Here is a 23,186-nt window from a genome sequence, read left to right on the forward strand (position 1 = left end):
AGCACGGGCTTTGCAGTCAACCATAGCCAATTTATGTGGCTCGTGCGAAGTGTAATAGGCGGACATCTGTTAGAAATTCATCTGCATCAGAGGTGTATCACAGCGCTAGTGATTTCTTAATGCTGTTTCTGTTTATTTTTACAATTATATTTCGCTATTTCTTTTGTTTAATGTTTTCGCTGGATTTTGCAAGAGCTTAGTTGTTTCCGTCGATGCTATGGATTCTCAACTAACAGCACCTCAAAACTGCACATTTCATGTAGCCCATTTAAATTTTCGTAGTTGCACTTAACTCTATTATAAAAAAAAGTTGAAATGGGACAAGATGGGATGATACGTAGGTATGTTTGACAGAAAATTTCAGCGCATCATTTCTTGCATGCGGATTAATACAATGCCACAGTACTTTGTTCAGCATTTATTATAGTGCTAGCGTTGGTGGATACTCGTTACGTACTTTTTTTTTCTTTTCTTTTTTGAAGACGAAACATTACACTTATAAACTTCCATCACATCTTTAAAGTCTCTCATTTATTTTTTATTTCCCTTCATTTTTTCGAACTCTTTTTTCCTTCCTTCTCTATTTGTTCGTCGACGTTTGGTTCTTTTTTTTTCAATGTAAGAACTACATATATCTTCATCATGTTGCCTGTCCACAAATTCTTACGCATTTTGGATTCATCGTTGGATTTTCCACCGTCATTGAAGGAATCGTTGTTCGGCTGAGATAATGAATGCACTTCTGTAAATATTCCCTTTTTTATCCATTATACGGGTGCCCAAAAGAAACTGCTGGCTTTTTGTTTGGTACTGGTTCATAGTTATTCTTTTTATGGCATGCAGCAGGGCAATCCTTTCGAGAATTAGCGCTTCTTGTTTTATATTCTATTGGCTTCTCTCTTTCTGCTGAAAACCAGCTTTTAACATGTATAAGATTCACACAGTAGGGATCAGAAACATCTCTTGTTCCGGGAAACACAAGTTTTATGACTTCAATGAGGAGATAACATCAACGGATTGAAGTAGAAGAATGAGCCGTGTGTGTATGTGTGTGTGTGTGTGTGTGTTTAATCTGAGATTGCGTTTTAGTTTTGCGCTGAACTAGACCCGCCCATTCCAATAGAAGCCTGCTTGGTGCTTGTGTGTTTGGATCGCTTTATGATCGCTACTCCTGTCATCGTTCGTGTTTATCGCTCTGTTCACCCCTATTTGACCTGTGCTGTCTGGTAGCCAGACATGTGCTTAGGCTTCTGGACCAGCGCCCAGAAGCGTCACCAACTGTTTTCGGCAGAAACGCTTCTTAGCTCTTTTTTATGCGGCTTTCTACGGCTTCAGTTACCAGTAAGTCGATTCCCAGCCCCGCCTTCTGGTTCCAGAGATCGCTTTCGATTCCAGGAATTGCACACAGATCATCGTTAATTGTGCGCGGCGCTGTGGTCTGTCATTATAACAAATACCGTAGCCATGCGCAAAGGTCGATGGCAGCGACAGCGACTGTCCTCAAATTACCATAACCCATCCTTTACCTCCGCAAAGCGGTTCGTGTCCGTTCCCGACTCGTCAATTGACTGACCCCGACATTCTTCTGTTTCTCAAGAATAAGTCGCTTTTGACAGCCTTGACCTTGATGGAATGCAGGATTTGGATGTTTGCTCATGGATTTGAGAGGATGAGGTGTACCTCATAAGCAGATTTTTTTTACGTGTTTCTCCAGTAAATTTTATGTAGAACCTTTCATTTATTTTTGTTTGAGGAAATTAGTAGTCTGTTCTACGTGTCACCCAGTAATTCTGGCAGTTCTGGCTGCAGTTGTTTTTTTATCCATTGGAATGTTTATTCACTCGGTGAAATGAAGTTAGGCACAAAATCGCTCCCATTTTACTTTCTGTGGAAGATTACCATTGAAGTGGAAGTAGTTGGTAATTACCCAGTCACAGATTTTTCTGAATCGGTCTCTTTTCTTTCTTTGTCACGTTTCTTGCTTGCTTGCATTGCTTCTTCCTTCTGCCCACTACGACGTCATTATTACATGTAGAAATTTGACATGTACTTGTTTACTGTTTCAACACGTTATGTTTGTATTTGCAGTTTTCTCCACATAAAGGAGTCTGAACCATTTAAGTAGTTGGTGCGATTTACTAGTGTTGCGTTCCTATTACTCCCTATTTACTGGAACTTTGTTACTTTCGAGTTAATCTCTTTCTTTCCAGATCTCCCTCATGATTCCCAGTATTTGCCTTTCATATTTGTCATTCTAGTGTTTTGCGTAGCACTATTTCTATCCATTTCATTATGACCACCTTCAGTTCGTCCACGTTGTGCTACATGCGCTCTCCGACATGAAATTCGATTCCAGTACCTAGCCATTTTATCTTATTTTCTGCAAAAAAATCATTTTTAAGAGCTATAGTTTTTGGATCAACATTTCTATCTCTTTTAAGTAGTGAATGCTTTAAAATAGTGAAATAAAGAGAAATAATGCTTGCATAGCTCTCTTAGAAGTGCTACATAGTTGTTTATCGCTTCAAGCTTTTCTGGTTCCTTCTTCATTTGATATAATTCTGGCTTTATTACTGCGAAAGTCAATACCTGCAGCCGCTACTTGTCAAGCAGAAAGAAAAGTGGATAGGCATGAAACCTCTTGTTTTGAAACTCCGGTTGGTTGAGAAAAAGAATTCCAAGGTTAGGTGCGCTTTTTCCTGCCCTTAGTTGAGTTGATATTTGCGATGAATTCCGTTTTCTCTTGGCTGGTTGCAAATAGCTTAATAATTTCTGCGAATACTTTTTTGAGCCACCTTTCAGGTGAGTTTTTTTTTCTGTGGTCGGTTATTGCTCTTTCTTGAAAAGATGTATTTGGAACAGAAGAAGTTTTATCTCCCGTTTATCCGTTTATTCATTTTGCTGCGTGATAGACGTTACTACACTCATCACATTACACTTTTTTTTTTTTTTTTTTTTTTGTTAACACGGCAGAAGACCATGCAATGAACGCAAACAAAGATAGATAATTATAGCGCACGCTTACAATAACAGACATAAACATTCGAGTGATTGAAGACAAGCATGCAAACTTTCAAGGGTTATGTTTCATTGTTGTTGATTACTGGAGAAAAAAAAGAGTGATTAGTTATAATGGACAACGATCAGTGTAGAGAAAGAAATGGTTGTTATGTTATGGTTATGTTTGTGTGTGGTTATGCTTATGTTTGTGGTTTTGCTTCTTTAGTTCACGTATTTTCTGTTAATTGTCAATTGACATAGTTTTTTTTTGGCATCAAGTAAATAATTGTCAATGAGCACATCATATAAATATTATGTACTCAGAAGTTTCTAACGTGATTGAGTGTTGCCGTTCCGTCAATTTTCTGTGTTTTCAGAGGTGTAGATTCTACTTCCTGCATTTGAGTGCTTTCGCCAAGAGTTAAGACAGTGATGCTATCGCACTAATTACGTAGAGGGCCGGAGATGCGAAGGTTTCTTGTTTTGCTCCTTCATGTCGAACGCGAACGACGTTAGAGGAAATTAGATTAATTTTTTTAGAGAGATAAAAAAAGACTGAAAGCCTCTGCAGTGCAGTGGAATTTTTTTTTTCGTTTTTGTAAAAAGAGAAGCCTAGAAAAGTTTATTGGAATGGAAAAAAGATGCAGGTCCAGTCTCCACGAAAAGCAAGGGATTTTTTTTTTCAAATATTCCCGTAAGTGGCTCGAACATTCTATTTGATTTTTGCTCAATATACATTTCTATTTGTGACTATTGCTTTGTGACTACATTTCTTTGTCTATTTCGGAAGCTTTCTGTTATTTTTCGCAGAGACGCCCTCTACATCTTTTCCTCAAGGTGAGCATTGGTTCCGGATTATCACTCCTACCCATAAAATTGCGCTCTTGCTAAGATTATGTGTAGGTTGTTTTTTTTTTTAATTTTCTGTCTTTTAGAGTACCGTCACTCCGAACTAATACAGTTAAACAGGCAACGTATCATTTTTTTTTTTTCGTAACTGGATCAAGAGAAGTCTTTAACCATTTGAAATAACCAATAACTAATATGTACACCTAGGCGGGGATTATATGTTCATGTGTCGCGTACATGTTTTTTTTTTGATGAATCTCCGCCTGCGATGCTCGACAATGATACATTAAGACGGAGGACATCGTTTTGCTTTCAACGACATTCCTCTCCTCTGAAAGCTTTTTATGTTTTCTCGGCAGGCCCTTGCCGAGTAGAAAGTTGTGACCACAGGAAGAAGGTTTTCGACGAGTTTTTATTGTCTGTTGTCAATGCCAGCGAACAGGTCTTACAAATGCGGTATATGACATTTTTATGACCATCGACGTGGTCTACACCATGGGTTTGGCGCCTACGGAGAGTTGTGATAGCTGCAAAGAGCAGAACGCTCAGCAAAAAAAAAATGTCTCCAGCTCTTCCTAACGTTGTATTTATAACCAGGATAAACTTTTGGAGTTGTTGAATGCTTGCACAGATTTCAGTGGAAAATCAAAAGGCGACAAAGAGACGAGAGGGAGAAATCCGCTGTACCCTCAACATCCTAGAAACTTAACCGATGAGCTTGCACAGCAATCTTGTCTCTTTGTAGAAACATGGGATGCAGTCGAATTGTTTCTCTTTTTTTTCGTGTCTCTCAGATATGTGAAGCTTTTGGCAAAAAATAGCGCTAATCTGGAATATGTCAGAAGAATCAAAGACCTTAGGAAACTCGATGTTTTTTCGTTCTTCTAGGAACCGACAGGAAAGTCGTGCTTACTAATTCATGAGTTCCAGATTAGTGTTGTGGTGCTTGCCATGTGTAATCTAATTCTCCCACACCTTAACGGTGTCTTAATTCTTAAACTATCTATCCTGTAGCTGTAGAAGTGTGTAGAAGTATTAATGTTGTGGTGCTTCCACTCCTATTCTAGTCATTTGCAGGAAATGGAGACAAATGTATGTTAACATCTTGAGGAACACCAGCACTACAATTCAAGGACAGTCGCGTAGCTTTGAAATGTCCCTTGAGTTCGTCGTATATTTATTTCCCGGGAACCCACTAATCTCCCTAATATCCGAAGCGATTTACGACCTCCCTTGTATCGCAATGTTAGCAGGCGGGTGCTCGACGACTCGGGTAACTACGCAGGCCTCTAAGGATAAATCCCCAGAGGGAAATCACAGCGGTCAGAGCTTGTTTCGTGATCTTCGCAAGTTAACACTCTGAAATTTAGGGGTGGAGAGTTTTTGCTGTTACGAGTGGCCGCTGTGTCTGCGTATGTATGTTTGCTGTGGTCTCTAATAAGTATGTGGTAAGAGACCCGATGGTGTCATATTCACTAGGATAGGATAGCTGTTAATAGTTGCGTGCCATTCTCACGCGTCCGTTGAATGCAATATCCTGAGATAGGACGGGCGGCCTTCCGGGCTCGTTCGCAAATGCTTGTACATATCTACGTTCGTTTGTGCTAGTTGTCCTCGGTTTGGATCTCCACACATGCTTTTAACCATACATGAAAGTAGGTATTTCTATAGCTGTGCGTTCATCTGTGGCAAATCACATCGGGAAGCATTTGCTGCTTGAGCTATGCTCACTGCCTGTTAGTCAATGTTCAAACTGGTGGAATGAGCATGTGGCTGCAGATTTTGTGTAACTTTCCAGCAGTAAAACGCACTCCACTTTCCGCAATTTCCAGAATTTTCTTAGTGTTTTCTTTTTCCTCTTTCGGGTAAGGAACATCCATTAGTGATCTTCTACTGTCTTTTTTCAGTTAGTGCTGTAAATTTTATATAATGTTCCTCTGAGAAAATGGAGGAAAGGAATATATTTATATTACAATTGTTCATATTTATAGGAGAGGATACAGGAAGTACATATGTCCTTTTGTTCCGGTTTTCCTTCTTTTTCTTGCTTGAGAGCTAGAACTTATTAAATTGGAGTTTAAAAAGATTATCCGCTGATTTTATTCAATCATTTTGATCGATAAGGCCCTGTCTCGCTAGAAATTAATTGTATTCGGATGACTGTATACCAAACCATTCCATAGTCTTTTGTCTTTGACATTTTCGGTTTTTTTTTTTTGAAACTATGCAACTATTCATTGGCGTTGCTCTAACTCTTCTTAAAATTTTCGTTCCTTTCAGGTGTTTTCTGATTCACTCACTTTTTATGTCACACCGCTATGAAATAACCTTGGAGTATATGCATATGTATTTTGCATTCACTTACATCTCAATGAGAAAAGCTCTTACGAGGGGCACGGAAGTGGACACGTGGAGTTTTATGAAATTTTACCATTGTCAATTTACGTGCTGTATGTGTGTTTTGACCCTAATTGTTGCGGTTGTCATGCTTTTCGAACTTGACATCTGCTTGTCGTCAGTGCCATGAGTCCATTTCGCGTCTTTTTCTTAGGTGTTCTGAGCTTATTGACAGAAGTTATTCCGTTGTGTACAAACTTGCTCGCCTTTGCTACCAAAAATCACTTACTGCTGTTTTTCTTTGCATTGGCTCCGTTCCCCACCGTCGATCAGCGTCCGCCTCATTTATCTTCGTGTTGTCCGCTCGTTTGTAATACACTCGATGTAGAAGAATTATCTGAAGATCTGATCGCTGTGATTGCGCGATCGCGTTGTCGACTGGCGGCGGCACCTTTCCTGACTTGTCACGAAGCCGTTCTAACAGATCTTCTGTGTGTTATTTGCAGATTCTCAGAGATGTTATGGATTTCGAGTGGACATGGCTTAGATTTGATCTTGTTGATTGGAATAATCTCGTGAGATTTGTGCAGCTCAACGTATTTAAATTTTTTTTTGAAAATTCGAGGCGTATTAGCATATGTTCCTGCTTGTCACCAAGTTGTGTAGCGTTCTAAACCCGCCTGGACGGGACGGATTAGCCGTGTGAAAAGCTGTGTCGCATGTTAAGGCTGTGCAATTGCAATTAACGTTTGTGCAAAGAGCAAAGATGGCAAAATTTTTGTCTTTTCGTATTCTCTGTTTACCTTTTAACATTCAAAACAAAATGAAAATAATGGAAAGAAAAGATTGTGATAGTTAAGCCATGCTTTCCTATAAGTTAGTTCTACTACGTTTTGCGTATTTAAACGGATTCTCGCTTGGCGCAGTGCACATAGGAATGGTCCAGAGTTTCCCTTTCCGTTTTTCCTACTCTTCTCTCCCCGAGAGTTGATGCGCTTTTTGACGACCTGCCTTTCCGACATTACATTTGCAGTCGTTTACACTACGTATTTCTCGATTTTTGTAGATTCTCACGAGGTACTTAAAATTTATATGAGTTTAAACTCATGAGGTGACTCTATTTTTTTCTTTCTGGTTTTCTCCGTTTTCTCTGTTACTTTTGCAGCGGCTTGAATTTTTATTTTGATTATTCAAACCTTCACCTACGCTTTTTTAATTTTTTTAATTTTACGACTTTTGATAGTTTGAGTTCTCACAAGGACGTCGTACCTATTACCTACGCTATATAGATATACGCAGAAATTTGACCTACAGTGTTCACATCTACTAGAAGGTGAGAAAGCGATAGAGTGAGTGAGAAATTGTACATATATCGACGGTGGAGTAAAATTACATGAGCAAACGTGTCGGTAAAGTGAGAATGAAGGAGAAGAAAAAAGAATAGAATTTTCAAATTGTTTCAAACATCATTTTCAAAATTTTATAACGAAAGACTGTGCATGTTAATAGAAACTGCATCGTGAGTTTTTCTCCTGAATTTGCAGTTACAAATCTGTGCGATACACAAATCTAACCGCCGTACGAGTGGTACGTTGCGCCTACGTGTGGTTAAACCTAAGAATCCTTAAAACAGGTCATTACGATATGACAACATTTGAACAAGGAAACCCATACATAAAAGGTTTTTAACTGCTACGGAAAAAGATAAGCAAGCGTAGCTCTGATTTTTTTTTTTGTCAATTTCCGGTCGCTTCTGTTTGTGCTCCACGATTTTATCCGCATAGGTTTAATGACCCATTGAATTAAAGAAGTCTTATGCAAATCATGTATTTGTTTGTTTTTGTGTTTAAACAGCCGGATCAACAGGAAAGATCATTGTATCGTAAATCTCGGAAGTTTTCCCTTCTTGTCGAATATCTGCGTACTATCCCATAGAAGATGCCCATCTGATCAAGGTGGTTTCGTTTTGACGACGGAACTGGTGAGAATTTGGTACATAGTGGTTCTTCTTAGATGCTTTGGTCTTTTTTTTATTAGAAAGGGAAAGTTTTTAGCTTTTTGCTCTTCTTGTTCTTTCTACATTTTTCGGTAAATGTTGTGCTATGTTCCAGTTCTGCGAACATTTGATCCCTTTCACTGTTTTGATTGGAATTTACTGTTTTCATCTCTGCTAAGCACTCTTTTGGATAGCGATAGTGTTAGTTAAAGAAAACTTTATTGTTTAACTTTGCTTTTACTATCAACTCTTTCACTTGTTTGTCTATTGGTGGAACCAGTTTTTGTGAGGTTGGCGGTTTCAGAAAAATCACATGTTGAGTGGAGGCCTCAGAGGACAGACATCAAATTAGCGGTGACGCACCGGTGACAGTGGTAATGTCAAGGCGACAATACTGACGAAATGCAAGCGTTCGCTAGCGGTTTACGCTTCATTTCGCCGCGTGCCATTAAGAAGTTTTCATTTCGCTGATTTTACGATGATCGTTAAGTTTTTTTTGGTCGATGTACTTTGGATTTCGGTCTCGCGTCAGTAGTAGTGGGATTCTCCAAGGAAGTAGGATAATTGAGTACTGTGTAGGGATTTAGGCAATGCCTAGAATGTTTGGCACTCTTAGTGTTCCGTACCATAATTCTAGATCTAAAAAAGAGTGCTTTTGCGTATGTTCGAACGGCTAACGTTTCGGCGCTATCGCCTTCGTCAGAACCTGGAAAAATCAAGGCCGTTAGTGATTTATCCTCTCAAGCGCCTCATCACCCTACAGAAAGCATCCAGACGATATGCAAACTCAAACAGTAACACATTGATTAGTGCTTACCTCATCAGCTAGTCCTGGTACCGCAACAGACCACCACGTACTACAAGTATGAGTCACAAGGGTTTTTATATAAAAACCTCACGGTGCGCCCCGTAGATCAAAACCCGCATAGGTCTTTATATGGGGATAGCTCGTTTGTGGTAGCAATGCACTCATCCTTCTTGTTCATTTTCGGACTTTATCCAAAAGGCGGTTATCCAAAAGGCCTCTAGTGTTCTGCGTGCTGTGATCACGGACTCGTAGGATAATATACTAACTTCTACCTTTACTCAGGCTCTGACAAAGTCGATAACGCCGAAACGTTAGCTGTTGTTCAATAAAGACGATCAATACCAATCTTGGCTATAGCTCAAGAAAATCAATTAAAGAGTCCTTTTGTTTCTTGTTATATTTTCTACCACATGTATATAGGTGCTTCAAGTCTGATTTTTTCTACGTTTGTTGCCAATTTCCACAGAACAGCTCTGACAAAATTTTTGTTATTGTTAATTCCATTTATGACAATTCATGCTCGACCTCTCCAACTGTGACGCCAACTTTGAAAATAGTGACTTTCAATTATAGTAATTTTCAGAGTGTTTTGAAGAACGGGAGTTGTTGACAATAAAGATGCTGCGTTTGTCAGTTCTTTTTCAGTTTGGATAGTTCTAGAAAAAAGACCTTCTATCTTCCCTTTTTCATCTACTTTTTTTTTGAAGAAACCTTTCCCATTCCACCATAAATTGTTCTTAAGTTTTCTGCTCTAAGTTTCTGAAAAAGGTAGGCCTAATCCAAAATGTTATTTCGTGTCAACATGGATTTTCGTTCGTTTTCTCTGTTTGTTTTGTGGAAGTCTTCAAAGTCTTTCTGTTCGAAAGATTTGTATTTGAATTGCTCCATTGTTTTTTTTATTATTAAAGACTACTTTTTCTGCTCTTATTTTTTTTGTAGTTACGCTCATAGATGCGATAATCGAAGTAGGTGCTCTGAGACCCTTCACTTTTGGACGGTTGGGGAAGGAATCTCTTTACTTTTAAATGGCTGAAGTATGTCAAAGTGTTTATGTCCACAGGCTACATGTTTATATTGTTTGGATGTGTGCCGACGGTTACGCCTCTTCCTCGAAGTGGGGGTGTGTGTTTTGTTGCGTGCAGCCCGGAGCGGAGACGTTATGCATTGACGTTGGCGTGCGGTTCGCGGCAACCATTAATAATAATCCCAAATTGAATTGAACTTGGCTTGACCGATGTTGACTGCTGTCCACTGCAAAGAATTATGGGCTATCTCGAAAGTTCGTACCAGGCACTTCCTCACTTTTGTTCTGAACTATTTAAAGAGAGCTTAGGGAAGCTTTTCTTGAAATTTTCCTAGTTCCAGCGTTTAAATTTACTTATAGGAAGTACAACCTGTACCATTCAACCACTTCAGCGGCGACGTAAGTTTCTGGGCAAAGGGGGGTTGAGTTTCCTTTTCTGGTTAGAACTTGAACAGTATAATTAAATAACGATTCATGTCTTGTTACTCATAAACCTTTCTGCGTTCATGTTTTGCAGTTGTCTCCCTGATTTTCAATCTTTCGGCTGCTGCGAGATCCGAATTCAGTTTTCTAGAATATTTCATCCATTCGTATTTTTTGCACCTTTTTTTAAAATCCTATTTCCTCTCTTCTCAACTTTTGTCAACTACCCATTCGTCTTCAATTATTCACTCTGTTCTGTTTTCCATTTCTATTTGTTCTCCTTTGGCATACTTTGCTAGACCTCTTGCGTTTAGTTTGATTTTCGCTAAACATCTGGAACTAAGCACTTATATAAATTTGGCTAAGTTTGAGGAATTACCTCACATTTTTGTTTCAGTAGCTGCTGAGATTAATTTTCAATTACTTCATTAAGACAAAGAGCCTGATTGCAGGTAGCAACATTGTTCCTTCTCAGAGTCTTTTTTCCTAGGGGAGCGGTTCTTGAAGTCCTCCATATGGTTGTGAGCTCTGAGCAATGTTGGCGAACGTTTCTCTTACCTGATATGTGCTCACAAAATGCTGGATTTACTGCTCAATTTGTGGTCCTTTTTCTTGACTCAAAGCAAATAGATGTTACAAGGATTTTGCTCATTTATAAGCCGAAGGTTCGGTTGCATATCTATCAGGAAAAAGTGCATGGTTTTACATGTCACGCTATGACATATGGAAGAACATGTGGAATGCGCCGTAGCCGGACATCATAATTCACATCAATTTTCCTCTGTGTATGAGAAATATGGTAGAGCATTCGGATAACGCGAACAGTTTTTGTGCTGCACTTCTATGCATCCATCAATTATTCAGAAATACGTCTTGTCTGGTTTTATCGGCCTACTGTGGTCTACATATATGTGCATAGTAGCGATTAGATGTTGAAAATTACTCGCCGTAAGCTAGAATACGACTTTTGAGCATATGTTGAGCTGACTTATAGAAAATGCCTATAAAATTGAGCAGAAGTGCTTTTTTAATGTCCCTGTGTTCGACTTTGAATGAACTCAACATGATGATTATTTCGTAGTTGTTTTTTTTTTTGAGATCACTTTTTAATTATTTATTCTTTCTTTGAGTTCCTTTATTTTTCCTCTTCTTTCAATGCTCATCACTGAAATCTTCTCCTTCTTACTTTCTTGTCGAAAAATAAATCATGTTTATATGAAATTTTTCACCACCGCTATATTGGTTTTGGTGACAATTTATTTTATTTACTTAGTAGTGGTAGTCGCAGAGTGATTTTACTTCCGTTGTAGCCTGATTTCATTTCCTTTCATATTACTTCGAAATCTTTCCGCCTACTACATTGGCGGTTGTGTTAGCTCTTTTTTAAGCTTCTCTTATCCATGCTGTGTAAATCTGTTTATGTCTAAACTTGTTACTTCATCGAGTCCTCTCTAGTAGTTTCTTTGTTCTCCCAAATTTTCTTCTTTTTTTTCGCAACATTCGCGCTTCCGCTTTGTTGAAATTTCTGTATTGTTTCACCATTTTCAACTTTCTTTTGTTGCAGAAAGCAAAATGTCGTTTCTTGTTGCGGCGGCGCTCGTATCTGCTATTCTCCAAACAGGTTAGTATTTCTTGTATCTCGAGAGAAATGTCCACACTTTTTTTACTGTGTATATTGTGATGAACTTTGTTTTCCGTTTCAAGGTCTACATATGTGCTTTAAGTTTTTTCTTTACCTTCGTATCAAGTAAAGCACAGAGATCAAGATTGTCAACAATGTGTTTTTAACGTTTCGGGGCTCCAAGTTGTTTCAAAGCTTGGCTGACTGAGCAGTGTAAGATATGAAGCTGGTTAGGAAAGATCTATGAAAAAGAAAAAGAAAAATACAAAAAAAAATTATGGCAGTTGTTTCGGGTACATATCCAGCTTGCGATTTACCAACTTAAGCCTGCGATTTTATTCACCTGCCTTTTAAGGAGAATGGTCCTGTTGCTTTTGATGAAATTTGGATATTTATAAAGTTTCTAAATATTCAGAGGAGGAAGATCCTCATGCTCAAACGGATTTGAATATGAACACTTTTTTGTCTTTCTTCTTTGAATTCATAACCTTTGGGGAATATTCTCAACAAAAACTGCTCACTTGTCAGCTTGTGGTAACTGTGATTGCCAGATTTTGACATCAACAGTGAATGCATTTTCCAAAATTGTTGAAAATCTATGTTAGCTGTCTCGTCTTCTTTGAAACGAATATACGGAACTGATGGAGAGCCGGGATGCCCGTATTAACTAGTAGTGATCTATAACTCTAAAGTTCTGCTGTTCCATTCGTGCTCGAATTGACCTTATTACACGCGGACATCAGTGAAAACTGAGCCACTTCCACTGTGTTAGCGCTTCATTACACAAACCATAGCTTACGCATTACGCCTCATATTTCAACTTCTGGCCCCGTGTCGTGTTGTCCTGGGCAGGGCTGGGACTTTAATAGTTCTTAATTACCGTACGTTGTGTTCACAACTAGTTCATATATGTGTGAATGTAGGATACGGTGGATTTGCTGCAATTATGATTTTTGTTTACAAATAATTGGGATAACAAAGGTGGAACCGAAGGAGGAATATCATTTTAAATATTCGTTTCTTCCAAAAAAATTCTTGTAACATGGGAAATACGATGAACGATCGATTATGCACAAAATTTCTTCATTTTTGAAAAATAAATATAGTGGTATTTTTCTTCCACTTGTTGTGTTTTAAGAAATACTTTCAATCTGTCTTCCTCGCTTGTTGACGTCCCTCATATTCGTTCAATTTTCCATTGGGTATGCTAGTTTTTTTAAAGAAATGTTCTCTCATTGAGATTATTTATTAATTAGATTGGGAGCCGTGTAGCGGATCTGATTTTTAACCTTTGTAGTAATGTTATTCTTGGATTATGTTGGAATGGCGTTTTTTTCAACTTTCTCCTTTCAAAGCTATATAATCTAGCCCTCTTTTGGAGAAACACTTCCATAAATGAAAATCCGCGTGATGGAAATACGTCAGAGAAAGGACAATTTCTATAAGGGTAGGAGTAATTGTGCGTGTTAAAGCTTTCTCTTCTTTTTCCTAGAAGCATTAGCTAAGATGCACTCCAGACCGATTAAGGAGAGGAAATGGTGACTACGTCGTCGTCTTTAAGGCGAGCTGCAGTAATGTACGATATCGTGCTAAGAAATTTCTAGTATATATTATGGAATTTTGATGATTCACAGAATTTAGAATTTCTGGATATAGTTCGAATTTCGAGATTCTCATTCAAATTTCTTCTTTTTAAAATTACTTCCTAGTCGCTAACTGCTTGAAAAGTGACCTGCAGCTAAAACTTTCTCCACAGTTTTAATGTAGTCTGAGACCATTTTGAATGTCTTCCCCTTTTCCAAGTCAAAGAATAACGCTGTGATTATTTGTATTGCAACGACACAGATCTGAGCTGTGATCTGAACTCACATTGAAAACTACAATGAGTGTTTGATCTGCTGCTATTTTTTATAACGTGCACAAAACTCTGAGACTCATACTATACTAAGACATATTTAACGAAGCCACAACAGTTCTTTTTTCGTTCCGGAAGTAATTTTCTTAAAAGATATTTGTATATTTATATTATTATTTATTATTTTATTTGTTTATATATAGATCCTATATAAAACAATAAACCGATAGAGACTATCCGCCACCAATTAGACCACAAGTCTATTGGCTTCTGACAACTGTAGATTAAAAATCCTCCAACCTTATAAATATGTACTCAACCCGTAGAGCCTGTTTTTCTAAGGGGCCGAGCAGATGAAGGGTCATATTTAGTATTAGCTTTTGCAACTGTTTGATAAACAAGTCATTCACTTGTATAGAGGTGAATATATTTCAACAGTGCTTTTGGTTTGCTCGATGAGTTGAGCGAGTCTTTGAATTTTCGAATTCTTTGTACGTTATTCGGAAGGGCTGCATCAGTATTTATGAAAGAAAAGTAATAGCGGTGGTAGTAGGATTAGTTATCTGTTTCCCTCTTCATATCTCAAGTTCACTGTTACCTTTGTGTATTGGGTTTGAAGGCGAGGGTTATTTCGGTAGTCGTGTAAGTTATCGTAACCTGATTTGTTTGCTAGGAACACTGGGAATTTCTGAGGACTAATGGCAGGTAAAATAGCCGTAACATAACCATATTACGATTGAATGGTGTAGCTCTTTTTTTGTAGAACGTGATCGTTCAGAATAATTGTTGCAGTTTTGTCACTGCCCAGATCAATTTTACTTTACAACTGAGAATTTGTATCACTTATTTATTAAAAAAAAACATATAAGATCGCTCCATAGCCCACTTCAAGATCCTTTGATGTGTTCAGAAATGTTTTCGATGGCTTTAGAAGGAATGCCTGCGTGTATTGTGAATGGAAGTGTCTTTTTTAAGCTATTAATGTGTATCATGTTGGCTCGCTAGCGATGGCATTTTCCTCACATACGATTTGTAAAGTGTACTTTGAGTGACTTATCAAGAAGAGAGGATTCGATTAGGTTATGAAGTGAGTGTGGAATGTTCAAAATGCGCTAACAGACTATACATGTGAGCGTGTTCTGATGCAAAAATTGGGCGCCACTTTCAATTGAGAATTGCTATAGTTACTCTAGGAATTTGGGGACTTGTTTCCCCTAATGCAAGTCAAATATGACTGTGAATGTGAATGTGACGGTTTCTCGAATTTTTTCTTCGTTTTCATGTGATTACTTCTAATTCGAATGCTTTGGTGTGCTTAAAATAGTGTTATTATAAATATCAATGACTTCCTTCAAATAGAGTGGGAATATGTTTGAAGACTGACAAATGTTCTCTGAAAATGAAATATATCCAGTAAACAGATAGGATCGGTAAACGTGCAACTCATGACACCTTCGATATCTGTAAACAATAAACAGCAGTCAACACAACTTCTAGTCCTTTTGGAAATCTTTGTGCTTGACTTCACGGTAGCGTTATTATTTCCTTCGCACATCACAGTAACCTATGGAATATACTACGAACTCGCAAAGGTTGTGAAGAACTTTGAAGGATTAGTGCCCTTAACAAGTCTAAGGACGTCGGGCGAAGACTCCTATCAGTGCATGCCGATTAGCCACTACACTGCAAAGTAGAATACGTCGGAAGTCATTGATATTTGCGTTTCGCCTTGCAGCCTCACTTATTTTAGTTCACAGGCTCCAGAAAAGTTGAATTACTAAATTTCCTTGAGTTTTAGACTTTCTCCGACGAAAGTAAGGAAATTGATTATGTTTTCTTGAGAAAAAGGGGTCAAGTGAAGAGACATCTTGTGTTAATATAACCACTAATTATGATTAGCAACAAGGACGTTTGTAAAAAAAAAAAAATCACGTTCTGAAGAAGATTTTTTTTAGGTTGGGAGTACTTGAAGTGCGTGGAATTTCAAAAAAAAAAACCCGAACCCCAAATGTTAGCGATTTTCTGGCTAACTTTTGTCTGGTGTACTGTTTTCTTAAACCTCTTCAGGTAAACATTCAACCGAGACATATCTGTGTTATCATACACTTTCGTTGTGGAAACATAGCTAACGGTGTAGGGTCGAAATCCTAAGCAATTCTCCTCTTTTTATAAGCGCTTCGTATTCAGCTGTTTGCAGCTGACTTCTCTGTCAGTTCGTTGGCATTGCGGAAGTATTTTGATAAACACGTTCCTCTTTCAGACGCAATTTCCATCAGTTATGCTGATTTTCAACGAAATAACTATGAAACTCGATTGTTTCCTGTTGAAAATGCATAGGGAAAATGATAACGATATAGTTTAGTTGAAAAGCTGTAAAAAGGTTCATTAATAAGTATACCTATTTGTCAGGTGTCAATCGAGAATGACATTGAACTGCTGACAAATTTGACAAATGACCGATTTCACGGTTGAGAAGGACACGGAACGCTGTCCGTGTACTGGTACATGCGCGCGCATCGGCGTGTACCGGAAATTTGCATAATTATTTGGATAATTGCTAACTGGACCAAATCGCGTAACGCGTGATGACAATGCGAAAGGTTTTGGATAGTTGGATGGAGATGACGTCAACGAAACAGGGAGATTCAACCGAATCCATGAACATACCAGGAGCAAAAAAAAAAAGAAGGAAATGTTTGTTTTATTTTTCATCGCATAATTATTGCAAATTATTACATATTATTTACTTATTATTTCCAAATCACTCATAGTTCATTACGATTATCATGTTATTGTGTCGGGTGGCATTATATTAGATGATTTATACTAATCTTCTCTTATTAAATTCCTATTTTCGTTGCCGATATGATCGCTAGCGTCCCAAATTGAATGAAATCTTGTTGTACTGAAAGGGGATTCTCTTCTTTTTAATTTCATAATTTTGGTAGTAGAATGTTAAGATAACTTAACCAAAGATTATTTTAAAAAAATCCGAAAAATCCCTAAGTGTTATTGAACTACTCGGCAAAAGTCGTTCGCTGCTTTAAACATATAAAATTCACTAGTGAATATTAGTATTAATTCTCAAGACGAGATTCAGAAATTGAAAATTTTGAATGAGTTTGTTAGTCTATGACTCTCAATTTTGTTGTTATTCGCATTGTAACGTTGGCATAGTATTGTTTCTATATACTTGTTTCCTATATCGTGATACACGAGAAAGTCCATAAATGTCCTTCATAAGTGTTCATGATTATCTTTTTTGTTTAGCAATAGTACCCGAATCATTGATTATTGGGCTTTCCATGTTCCTGATGGAATGCATTATGTTCTCCTCCACTTTGAATTATAAAAGAACACTGAGAAATCCAACTTAGTGTTATTTTTATCTTCGTAATTTAAAACTACCTAATTCTTATTTCGGAGTTGATTTTTTCATTGTGAGGGGGAAAACATTCAATTCCATTACAATTGTATTTCGAGGACTTCTGATGGATTTAAAATGATTCGTCACTGGCTTATATCAGGATTATCGCAATTAGAATACTTATCTATTTTAATTTAGTAGAGTTTTAGTGCACTAAAACAGTAGGCCTCTACCAAACCCTACTAATATACTCTTGCTCAGGAGTTCGTTTTTCACTTATAAAGGTGAAAAAGTCCTACCCACTTAAAATTGTTTTTATCTGACTTTTTATTGATAGCAGATGGTTCTTCATTGCGGCAAATAAACTATAATTAAATCCTTGCGGCATTTATTTTAATTCAATGGAATATTGTTGCAGTAGTACAGAGCATCTCTATAAGATCTACTGAAGTAGTCCCTAATCACTGCTGTTCGATATGTTTCGGAGATTGAAGAATATTTTTACCCTTCAGCGAAACCACTCCAACTTCTTTTATAGCAGTACGAAATACGGTAATTGAGCTACAGTAACCTTTGGATCAATGTTGAATTTATCTGCAATTGATTCGACGAGACCTAATCGCTGCAATCTGTCATTCAATATGGTAATTTCACTGTAGTACCGGGTTTTAACGGTGTGCTTCCAAAGCGCTGCGCAGTTTTTTTTCTCCGTTTTTTTTTCTGCACGGCTCCAAATTGTCGACTACGCACCGTCAGATAATACGCCATATAATGACCTACTGTAGCAAACGTTGCAAAAAACGTGACGTCTCTTCAGCGAGGCTTAAAAAAATTCAGTTAATTGAGAAGATCGTATCTTCTCGTATTTTTTTAACATCAGTGCGTAGAAGTTTCAGGTTTATGGGGTGATTGAAGAAAGGGCCGAGATTGATGGGTGAGATAACAAAAACTATGGTGAAGGGCAGCACTCGACTGAATGTTCGCAGTGACTACAGTACACCGCAGTATTTCAGGATATAGCATCATGTTGTCACCGACTCCTCGAAAAACGCCAAGCGAAATGTTGCTGCCGATCCGATCAACGACCGCTCTGATGTGTGAGGTGGTGTTCTCCGATGGTGGTGAAAAGAACAAAGCGATCTGGTACAGAGATGGTCAGGAAGTTGGAAGAGTGTCAAGGTAAACGTTTGCTTTCCACAAAAATTATGCATGGAACAGATTTTCTTCAAAATGTATGACATATGATCGCTGATCGCTTGGGGACGAAGAACGTACAACTCATATTGCTAAACTTTCGCTTGTGTCACGGGTCAGAAAATCTGTGCAATGGATTTTCAGAACTGCAGTAAATAGTTATTGTGCAGAAACTTCGAGTTCACAACATTTGAGACTTCTGGACGCAAAATATGACTTTTGAGAAGTTTTGGTAGCGTCAAATCTTGTGCTTGTGCTTAGAATTTCAATCCCAGTATATTTATTTACTCTTTTGCTTCTGTTCATTTCTTCGTGGTGCTGCTTTCTCGAAAATCATGTCTCACCTCAAGAACATCCAACGCTAAACTCGGACAAAAGTTTTAAAGTTTGGACAATGTATATCCGGCTGGATTGAATCCTTCTTTATCTTCGTGTTTCCTCATTTGGTTGTTTCTGTCTATAAGCGAAAAAATTACGATTGTGGGTCTTGCGATTGTTTCTTTTCCGCCTTATATCGTATTTTTGAAGTTTTTATCAATTTTTTCTCGCTCTGCTTGAACACTGTGGCTGGTATTTTCTGCTGAAGAAATTTTATTGTAATTATTCGAGGGATTTTTTTTTCAGCGACACGAATACCATATTCGATGACCGAAATTATACTGCTGAGCAAAAGGTCCCCGAAGTGGGATTTCTGATTATGAGCAACATTTCAAAAGGTGTCGTTATCATTGTATTTCTTATGGATATTACAGAATAAGTTAATGAACAGTGCTGTAGATGCCACAGGAGTAAGAAATTCTTTTCAGAAGACGAAGGTCTGTACTGGTGTCGTCATGCGGAAACTGGATTAGCAGGCGAAGTATTCGCGTTGAAAGTCGCGTACGTTGATCCCATTCCATCTGAGCGATATATTCGAGTAGAGGTTAGCAGTAATCTTGTTTTCATTATTCTTCCTCTTTTCGTGTTAGGAAGCAGTGTTAGGAAGAGGATCAAGAGCTCCTTGGAGTTTTCGCAACAGGAAGAGAAGGTGGTGGCAGAGCGGGGAGAGAGAAGAGAAGAGTAGAAAACGGGTGAAAAGTCGAAAAATCAAAAATGAAACAAGAATGGAAGTCGATGTTAGCACATTATCACGTCATCGTGAAGAAAAGTTAGGACAATGTACCTGTTCTGTGGAGAAGATAATAGGACCTCAATTGTTTGATCCCTCACTTTATCGATATTTTAGAGAGGAGCAAAAAGCTAGATCCGTACCTACAAGGTTGACAACTCAATATCACGTAGTTTTCAAGAATTCACATCTGAGTTCAATAACGTTTAATCATTAAAGGTGCTCAGATTGTGTGAATATTATTAGTTTTACATGATCTCAAATAACTTTGCAAGGCGAGCATTTTGAGAAATACTTTTGGACTCTGAGTATTGCCCATGTTCGACTGTCTTTGAATCTCGGCATGTTGAAACGTAGTTTTAAATTGATTTTCCTGAGCTGTAGCCAAGATTGTTATTGATCGCCTTTATTAAACAACGGCTTACGTTTCGACGCTATCGCCTTAGTGATTTATCCTCTCAAGCGCCTCATCACCCTACAGAAAGCATCCAGACGATATGCAAACTCAAACAGCAACACATTGATTAGTGCTTACCTCATCAGCTAGTCCTGGTACCGCAACAGACCACCACGTACCACTACTATGAGTCACAAGGGTTTTATATAGGGACCTCACGGCCCGCCCCGTAGATCAAAACCCGCATAGGTCTTGATATGGGGATAACTCGTTTGTGATAGCAATGCACTCATCCTTCTTGTTCATTTTTGGACTTTTGGCGGTTATCTAAAAGGCCTCTAGTGTTCTGCGTGCTGTGATCTCGAACTCGCAGGATAATATACGAACTTCTACCTCTATTTCGGAGTTTGGATGGTACATTCTACGGTGTGCTCCAGGTGGGGTGAAGATTTTAGATTTTACGAGTCTATCTAGATGCTCCTTGAGCACACTCATAGTAATTCTGAAGAGGAAAAATCCAATCTCGAAATCTGAGTATCCATAATATCGCATTTCTTATCGTTAAGTGTAAGAAAAATAACCAGATGTTATTTCCGCATGGCTGCACTTTTTTTATTGATTTCGTCTTCGTTTCTCAAATACAAACAAACTTTCTCAAACAAATACATTCGCGTTCAAAAAACAAAATTTTTTAGGTGTCTGTCACCGAGAAATACGCACTTTGATAAACTCCACCTGTTACAGTATTCTGATAGTTTCTGTGGGAGAACTTGATGGCTACCACCCGACATTCGTGTGCAATGAATGTCATGTGCAATGCTAACATTGCATTGTATTTTATTTTGCTAAGTAAACATACAATCTTTTAACGTGACTGAACCCTTCGTAAACGGGCGAAGTCTATCAACGAATAACTTTTGAGTGAAGCGGATGAAATCGCATGTTTAAGCGGTTTACCTTCTCCTGTGCACTTTTCATTTCTAGGATCTTCATCAGATCTGGACTTCTCAGTAGGACTCATAGAGAGGCAACAAGTGGTATACACGGATTTGTATCTGTTCGTTTCATTTTGCGAATAAGCTGCAAAAGATCGAAACCATGCCAAATCAACTAGGCCATTTTACAAAGATTATAGAATTCTATTAAGTTATTTGCCACTAACTAAGACTTTGTTAATAACTTGTGTCATACGTCATAGAGATTATGGTGATATTAGTGATATTATTATTATGCGAAAAAGCAGCTGTTATTTTTGCACGTGTTATTCACATTACTGCACGTACTATCACAAAACGTGTTCAGGAAAGATTCGAGAATCGAATTAACTGTATGCAAATGTTGCTCACTATGACGCTACGCCTCAATTTCGATAATGACTGTGCATTTTTGGTACAGATATTGCAGGAAAATGTCACTGTGCATAAATATCTTGTTACTAGAATGCAGCTCAAAAAAGGTCTCACTACGTCATGACGAGTTTTCCCTAATGCGAGTTATTTACATTATGTGCTTATATCCACTTTGTAAAGACGAAGGGTTTTGTATTGAAAACGTGCTTTAGTTCTTGATCAGCAGCTACTAATTGATGTTGGAAATAGGGAGGGTAGGAAATACACTGCACTTGGATAGAATCCTATTTATCTTTTTTTAAATGTAATTCAATGTGACTGTTATTCTCCAACAGTCTATATTACAAATTTTATTCGAACTTTGAAAGTACTGGCTAGATAAGTACTCTTCAACGGTTCAAAAAAGAAGGGATAACAAAGCGTACGAGACGTCTTAGTGGATCAAAAAATGTTTCTTTTTCCTTTGAAAATGTGCAGAACAACGAATGTCGATGAATGTGCGTCGATTTCAGCCTAAAAATCCTCTGCTCGGAGAGCAGGTGTCTCTGTGGTGTCCGATACCGAAAGCTGTACCGTATCCTACTGTCAGTTGGTTACTGGTAAGCCATTCTGTAGCACTTATATTGCCACCATTTGTAGAAATATTCTGCAAAATTGCTCTTTAAAAGCTGCGTAACTGTAATACTAATGACAATAATAATCATAATAATTGTGATCTATGCATGTATTTGCAGAATGGTGAGCCAGTGGCGCATACTTCAATGGACGCGCATTCATTCGCAAATGGTACGTTGTTCATACGGCATTTCTCAGTGATCCACAACGGCGTCTACGAATGTATCGTCTCAAATTTTGCCGCAAAAACGTCAACACGGATCGTGATTGACTCAAAGCAAACGTCGAACCGTAACGGTACGTTTAACCTCTGCTATTGGTCGATATGTTGATTTTTGTCCATCATTTACAGGGTACTCGCAAATGTCTCCGAATGCAAAATGTTCACTGCTTTTTCGAAGCAGCGTACTATGGTTTCTCGTCGGATGTTTGGTGACAAGGTAGCTTTGTCTTTCCGATCACACAACGAAGCATTGCTCATTGATTAGAAAAAAAATTATAATATCATTTCGATAATTTATCAAGTTCATTCCAATGGTTTTGAAGGATTGTATAGAGCAATTTCGAATTTTATTCATTATCGTCAACATTTTCAGCTGTTCTGTTCTGATCTACCTTCTCTGTGCGTTGGTGCTCATGCGACCATCGCCACGTGCAACAATGGTCCCATCGATGTGGGCGCGCTCGAACCCATTGCTAGGACCGGGTTTTCGAAAAGTGATAGTGCCGATACCCGATTTTATCACCGGTTCCTCGTCCGCTGCTCATTCTGAACCGTTACCGAACTATCACGATGTTTGATGTTTTCGCTTAACGCTAGGTCATATAACATGTAGGTTTCGTTCTTTCTTCACGCCAGGGAAACGAATGAGGATCCACTTTACTGAGATTAAAAGTAAGAGCTCAATTTTTCCAGCAATATTCTTTATTATTCAAATAACTATCTCGAATAGAACATAACTTGAAATTTCTTAATTTTAACAAAATTAAACGAACGTTACGGGTAATACGCCGTATTAAATTCTGTTAAAGCGTTATTATGGGTATGTACAGTGTTTTTTTGTTGTATTTAAAATGTGAAATAATGAATATTGTTATGTCTTTGTACTGTTTGTACTATTATTATTAATACAAAATTCGTACAATTTCAACTTCGAACTCCTACGTACCATACAGTATGTTTAAGTAGCACCAATAGGGTGAACAATTCGAATAGTGAATTTTTCGAAAGTATTCGAATTCT

At 38.0% G+C, this 23,186-nt stretch overlaps 1 protein-coding gene across 1 annotated transcript; it reads left to right on the forward strand.

The window, feature by feature from the left end:
• Positions 1 to 12,009: 12,009 nt before the first annotated feature.
• Positions 12,010 to 22,744, forward strand: RB195_016419 (uncharacterized protein; the record flags this gene model as incomplete). The annotated part of the gene is made up of 8 exons (XM_064182945.1): positions 12,010 to 12,058; positions 18,294 to 18,459; positions 19,099 to 19,190; positions 19,281 to 19,396; positions 21,841 to 21,927; positions 22,063 to 22,240; positions 22,296 to 22,383; positions 22,540 to 22,744. The coding sequence occupies 8 exons, from the start codon at positions 12,010 to 12,012 to the stop codon at positions 22,742 to 22,744; spliced, it is 981 nt and encodes a 326-aa protein (XP_064038826.1).
• Positions 22,745 to 23,186: the final 442 nt, after the last annotated feature.

The sequence above is a fragment of the Necator americanus genome, chromosome II (genome assembly GCF_031761385.1).
Source record: "Necator americanus strain Aroian chromosome II, whole genome shotgun sequence".
Taxonomy (NCBI): domain Eukaryota; kingdom Metazoa; phylum Nematoda; class Chromadorea; order Rhabditida; family Ancylostomatidae; genus Necator; species Necator americanus.